Genomic DNA, 6,728 nt, shown 5'->3' on the forward strand with positions numbered 1-6,728 from the left:
CACACCCTGTGCCATTTACCCATAAAACCCACTTTTATTTCCATTTTTGTGTTTATTATGTATTCTACGGACCCAAATATCATATATATGCACTTACTTGCATCTAATATAACGTATTTTGCCAAATTCTGTCTACTCATTATATACATATATTTATCACAATCTCAAAAAATCACCCATTAAATCACCCAAACATAAATATTTTCTCATGATTTACATCGATTCATATGCACATATAATTCTTCTGCTATATTGTTCTTACCTAAGAAGTACGACTAATTTATAATAATAAATAATAATGTGTCCAATAATCTTATGTTAACAAATACACGTACTACTACCACTTCAATATTCAAAGCCACCATTTAGTTATGTAGACGTTTTTCATAAGAGTATAAGTTATTCACACCACCTTCCACTTGAGCAGATGCCGTTCTGAATTCAAATCTGACTTTGCCTCTTTGCACATTCTCCTTCAATAGAGTTAGCGTCTTGCAACCAATGTCCTGACACGAATGTTGCAGCCCGTTGTACAAATACGGAATAAACTTCTTAATGGATCCTTTGTCAACCACTGCACCCGCCACACCTTGCGCAACCAAAACGCTGTCGCTTTCAGAAAAGTAACGAGAGGTCGAGGCATTGCCCTTGCTACCGGTCTTTTGCATCGCATCAATGGAACCCATCCCACGATACACCTTTAATCGTTCACCATCTTGATAGAAATAATCACCGGGCGATTCGGTAGCACCAGCCAACATACCACCCATCATAACAGTAGACGACCCAAGCGCCAAGGCCTTCATGATATGGCCGATGTTTTGAACACCACCGTCAGCCATACATGGAACACCGAACTGGTTGGCAAATTCACACACGTTGTAGACGGCTGTACCTTGTGGCCTACCACAAGCCATAACTTCTTGAGTGATACAAATAGAGCCAGTTCCCATACCGATTCTCAGACCATCCGCACCGGCAGCAACCAAATTGGCAGTTTGTTCCCTGGTGACAACGTTACCAGCGATGACTTCCAACCCTGGGAAACTCTCTTTCACCCATTCGAGCATGTTCAACTGGAAAATCGAGTTGCCTTGCGATGAATCTAAGATAACCACGTCCAAGCCAGCTTCCACCAACAGGCCTAGTCTCTCCCTATCAGAGTCCATAGTGCCTACAGAAGCGCCGCATAGCAATTGCTTGCTGCTGCCAGACTTGGAAGCTAACGGGAAGTTTTCGTTCTTCTTCAAGTCAGTCCTGGAAAGCATGGACACCAAATGACCCCTGTCGTCAACAATCAACAGCTTACCCTTTTTGGTTTTCTTTAAAACTTCATTACCCTCAGACAAGGTAATACCCTGTAAACCGGTAACAGGGTTCTTGGTCATGACATCCTGAACGAGTAAAGAGTCGTCCTCAACGAATTGTATATCACGAGAAGTGATGACACCCACCAACTTCGCATTTCTCTTGCCATCTTCCGTCACAGGGAAGCCTGCAAACCCATACTTCTCCTTCATGCTCTTAGCTTCACCAACCGTGGTCGTTGGAGAAATCACTACAGGGTTGTCAATAAACCCATTTTCATAGTTCTTGACTCTTCTGACCATGGCAGCTTGCTCCTCGGGAGCGCAGTTATGGTGAATGAAACCAATACCACCCGACAGAGCCATGAAGATGGCCATCTCTGATTCGGTAACAGTGTCCATTGGAGAGGAAACGAAAGGGGTCTTCAAATTGATATTCCTGGTCAACTTAGTCTCCAGGCTAACCTCAGAGGACGGGAAGTCGACCAAGCCTGGCAAGACCAAAAAATCGTTATAAGTCAACCCACCTCTGGTCTTGGAGTCCATCAGTTCCTGGACTGACAAACCATCCAGTCGAGGCATCCTCTTGGCAACTTCCGAAGCAGTCGTGTACTCTCTAATAGCAGCCATTGATTTTTACGTGTTTTCAGAGTTATCAATTGCAGCAATGATACTTAATGCGTTGATGACAGTAAAAGAGTCTTTTAGAGTTTACGTACATAAATAATAAGAGAAGAAAAAAGTTCCCAGTACGCCAGCTAAAATACACAGGCCCATAAAACTGAGAAAGTCCACCAAGATTCTCCGCCTAAATGCTCAGCAAAAAGTTTTCAGAAAAAGTTTTTCACTAAACGTCAAATGGGAAAACAGTGCACTATTTGTACTTTTTTTCTCTTGCTCTTTCTCGTTATTTTTCAGGAAAAGAAAACGGCCCGGCCCGCCCGCGCGACTCACAATCCATCGCTGAAAACAAACGCAAATTTCAATAAGGAAACGGAGATTAATCACTAGTAGACAGACAGTTATTGAAGAAATAGGCCGGATTCGTGACTGCACCTATAGACCAGCTATGGTCATAATAGTGTCACAGAAGGTGTCCGATCCATCGCTTGCAGTAGGACATGACTCTTTGCTCTCTCGATCAGACGCGGTCTTGGTATGAGCGGCCGAGATACATACATTTCAGGCTGTGATGTGCATGTGAGTTAGGTTTAATTCTCTTTGGCTTCTCTCACGTTCGCTGAGCTTGGAACTATTGTAACAGCAAATATTACATTATCTCGATCAAGCAATTATCACACCCTGTTGTAACGTTGCTACGGCCTTCGTTAGATAGACTTAATTGCATCTGTTCGCGAGGGTTAATGCCTCTTGTGTATCCGTAGATTTGGCGCTAGTGTAACACGCTTTTCGTGATTAATGCATTACTGAAGCATTGCTCGAGCCATATTCCTGGGTCAGCGTATCCAACAGCTTCTCGGTCTCGAAAGTGGATGTAGAGCCCTTCAATAAGAAAAAGTATGGCGAATATAAATGAGTTTGGGCAAGAAGTCGGTGCAGACGTCGATGGCTGGACAACCAGGGTCTTCCCACAAGAAGTCGTCTTGAAAGGCAACCACTGTAGACTGGAACCGCTTGACAAGGAAAAGCACGGATTGCAGCTCTTTAGTGCGTATGCTAAAGCGGGTCAACGCTTGTGGACATATTTGCCTGTCGGTCCGTTCAACAACGTCGACGAATACCTACAGTTCATCGATGAACTTAATGAAACTGAAGACACCGTGCCTTACGCAATTATTCATGAAAGGACTGGCTGTGCCGTTGGTACACTTTGCCTCATAAGGATCGATGAAGCCAATGGTTCGCTTGAAGTTGGATATGTAGTTTTTTCACCGGAGTTACAGAAGACAGTAATCGCTACTGAGGCCCAATTCCTTTTGATGAAATATGTGTTTGACGTTTTACAGTACAGGAGATACGAGTGGAAGTGCGATAGTCTAAATGGGCCATCCAGGAGGGCGGCGATGCGCCTGGGGTTCAAGCACGAGGGAACCTTTCGGCAAGTGGTCGTGTACAAGGGTCGGACTCGAGACACCCAGTGGTTCTCAATAATCGACAAAGAATGGATGAACATCCGTAAAGCATTCGAGCAATGGTTAGACGGGGAAAACTTTGAGGATGGTAGACAGAAGAGAGGATTGGCTACAATAAGAGAAGGCTTGTAAAAAGACTGATCGATTATATGCAAGGGATATATAGATAGCACTATTCGGTTATCAAATTTATAGATTACAATGTATTTCACAGGCATGTGTATCCGCGACTTCCTCTTCCACAACGAGGAACCAAGTTGCAATCATGCTCTCGTTTAAACCGGAATGACAGTAGAGGACAAAAACCCTCCTTCGAACATGCCACACCAACTCCAAAGTTGATACTGACATTGTTTTTGGCTCCCAACATTTTAATACACATCATGGAACGTAGCGCCTGCATTACCTGTCATTCAGAGTGCTATTCGTACCTCTTCTTCCCTCTTCTTCCATCTTCTACCTAGTGGATACATACGATATCTGACGGGGCACCGCGATCATTCTCAAAGAACCAGATATGAATGTTGCATTGCTATGACTGACTCGCACAGACCCTGATCTACCTACCAACCTTAATTGTGAGTGACACATAAACTGCGAATGACTCCGCGCCGAGACTTTGAAAAAAGAACAAGCCCTTTCATGTGGAAATATACATTCATTACCAGCTTCAATATTCTTCGATTTGGATGCCAGTCCTTCTATACGTATATATATATGCACAGTCTCACTCTGCTTAGAAGTGGAGCGCACAACAGAATATTACACTGCAGCAGAAAAGAATGTCGTCTCGAGGCTCATTGTACTCCGGCTAATGGTATATGCACAGCATTTGTCAGGCAGGTTTATAATATTAATATACATTTACATATAATAAACTGTTTTCATGGCAGAAAAAAAAAGCTTTTTTTTTTTTTTCGTTACTCAATGTCTATAGAATTTCGTTCGTAAAGGCGTCTGTCTCTATTTGGCGACAGTGTAGATACCATCCTTAGATAGAGCCTTGGAGATAGCTGGCTTTAATCTGGTGGAGTACCATGGCACACCAGTGATCATTCTGGTCACTTGGTCTGGGGCAATACCGGTCAACATGGTGGTGAAATCACCGTAGTTGAAGACAGCTTCAGCAACTTCGACTGGGTATGTTTCAGTTGGGTGGGCGGCTTGGAACAAGTAATATTGGGCCAAATGAGCTCTGATATCGGAGACGTAGACACCCAACTCAACCAGGTTGACTCTTTCGTCGGATTGAGCTAGAGTGGTGGTGGCGGAGGCACCGGCAGCAATGGCAGCGACACCAGCGGCAATTGAAGTTAATTTGACCATTGTGTTTGTTTTGTTTCTTAGTGGTGATATGGACTTACATATGAGTAAGGTAAGGACGGAATATTCACAGATAGGTGACCATAGCAGCCCTATTTATACAAATTCCTTCACCAGCTGGTGCTGCCCAAACGAACCACTGACTGACACTCTTTTCTCACCTCAAGATCCTACATATCTCATCTAGCGCACCTTCTCCGCCGTAACTATAGAAATGCATTTCTTCTTGAACGACTCACGCATTCTTCATAGACTCGTATATCAATGTCTATTTACGGTACCTGTGTGTGTATTCGTATGCGCGCAATCCGAGATCGACGCTATAGGGGTGCCCAGGTTAGAGAATATCTGAACTTGGTTGGACCCTCGTTCAGAAGCTTATTGTCTAAGCCAGGCTCCGTATGTTTGCACTAAACGATTCCACGGAAAATAGGTCCCATACTGTTCCTTTTCCCCAGCTAAAATGAAATAGGAATCATCTGTTGATCTCGTATATTTCTAGGGTCTACGGCTCGGCGTATTGGCATGTACTTCAGTATGCCAATGCTGGAATCCTTCATACTCTAATCATAACTCAACAAGTCTATACGTCTTCCTATCACAAACATATACCTGCTCAAGAGGCCAGGCGCATGAAAAGAGAACGATTGGGCAGAAGTACTCGCCATTTGGCCACACGAAACAGTAACACGATCTTGCATCTGATCTGAATAGTGCGCCATATATAGGCACTTGACCCATAAATGGAAACGTGTATGTTCAAGCCAACATCAATCTTGCTAACCCTTGAGTACCTAACTCTGTTCCATCCAAGAAAACTACTACACTATCAAATCACCTGCTGAATAAATGAGCGGATTGAACGAGACAAGTTGCTATTTCAACGGTAGAGCAGCAGCCTCCAAAGAGTCAAAGCATTGCAAGTTACTGTTGCTCATTTAGATGCTGCATTCGTCAACTTTGAGCCTACTTCCTTCTGAAACAGAACCCGAATCCGGTGAAGGTTGCTAGGAGGGCCAGCGGAGTCGCCAAGGTTTTTTTCGAGGCGGTTAGGTGGTCATATTTGGTGGGGAAGCTATAACCGTCTGCCTTGTGAAAAACCTCGAGATGATAAAGATTGCATGCCAAAAAGCAACTTTTTTCTCGCACTTTGTTGGCTCAATGCATTCATCTTACAGTATAGATTAGGCAGCTTAGACCAAACGCAAAACTCAAGCGAAAGCGAAAGCCTATCCATCAGTTATTCGCTGCAAGCTGTCCTCCTTCCTTACAAGTTATCCTCGAAAAAACTCCGAAAGTTTCCGCTACAAAGAAAAAATGAAAGGCAATAATACCCTATCTAGGGGGTTAAGGATCCAAGTCGACGACCCTGTCGCTCACTGCTGCAAAATGTCTTGTGCAACTGCCAAGGAAGCCAAACTTTGTCTAAATTAGTTGCGCTAGCCCCATGCAACCACCGCCCTTTGAGGACTTAAGCTTTTGGATCTGCTTTCAAAGTTAAGACTATATAAGGGTCCTAAATGTTGCCATGTCTGACAGTGCTCGAGCGTATTATTCGCTCACTTCTTCTTTCCGTGGTTGAAAAGTTTCTAAACTTGTATCCGCACATCCAAAAGTATTCGAAGGGCGACGCAATATTACCAGTATGCAGCTGTTCCCTCTTCTATCGTTAGCGTTATCTTTGGCCTATTCTCAGGCTGTTTTGGGTTCTTCCTCAGACTCTTACGTCAGGTTTCCCGTTCAAAAGCTAGCAAATGTCCCAGGAATGGGCTCGCAAGATGTATCTAACGTTTTCAAAAGAGATGACGTCCTGAATTCGACTTTGATTAATGCCGTAGGAATGTACGTCGTCAAGGTGGAAATCGGAACCCCTCCCCAAACCGCGTACCTTCAGTTAGACACTGGCTCTTCTGATATGTATGTAAATGATGCTGATAGTCCATATTGCGTATTGATGTCTTACGGGTCAGGCTACAGTTCGACTAGTAAATTGCAGTTTCAGTGA

General features: G+C 43.8%; 4 protein-coding genes across 4 annotated transcripts; 2 read left to right on the top strand and 2 right to left on the bottom strand.

Moving 5' to 3' along the window:
- Positions 1–365: 365 nt before the first annotated feature.
- On the bottom strand, positions 366–1,937 carry SMKI09G0010 (uncharacterized protein; the record flags this gene model as incomplete). The annotated part of the gene is made up of 1 exon (XM_056223083.1): positions 366–1,937. The coding sequence occupies one exon, from the start codon at positions 1,935–1,937 to the stop codon at positions 366–368; it is 1,572 nt and encodes a 523-aa protein (XP_056082710.1).
- Positions 1,938–2,827: 890 nt separating this feature from the next.
- On the top strand, positions 2,828–3,532 carry SMKI09G0020 (GNAT family N-acetyltransferase; the record flags this gene model as incomplete). Its single annotated transcript, XM_056223084.1, has 1 exon — positions 2,828–3,532. The coding sequence occupies one exon, from the start codon at positions 2,828–2,830 to the stop codon at positions 3,530–3,532; it is 705 nt and encodes a 234-aa protein (XP_056082711.1).
- An 831-nt stretch (positions 3,533–4,363) lies between these two features.
- Positions 4,364–4,726, bottom strand: PAU14 (seripauperin PAU14; the record flags this gene model as incomplete). The annotated part of the gene is made up of 1 exon (XM_056223085.1): positions 4,364–4,726. The coding sequence occupies one exon, from the start codon at positions 4,724–4,726 to the stop codon at positions 4,364–4,366; it is 363 nt and encodes a 120-aa protein (XP_056082712.1).
- Positions 4,727–6,368: 1,642 nt separating this feature from the next.
- On the top strand, positions 6,369–6,728 carry YPS5 (Yps5p; the record flags this gene model as incomplete). Its single annotated transcript, XM_056223087.1, has 1 exon — positions 6,369–6,728. The coding sequence occupies one exon, from the start codon at positions 6,369–6,371 to the stop codon at positions 6,726–6,728; it is 360 nt and encodes a 119-aa protein (XP_056082713.1).

Source organism: Saccharomyces mikatae (genome assembly GCF_947241705.1).
Source record: "Saccharomyces mikatae IFO 1815 strain IFO1815 genome assembly, chromosome: 9".
Lineage (NCBI taxonomy): Eukaryota > Fungi > Ascomycota > Saccharomycetes > Saccharomycetales > Saccharomycetaceae > Saccharomyces > Saccharomyces mikatae.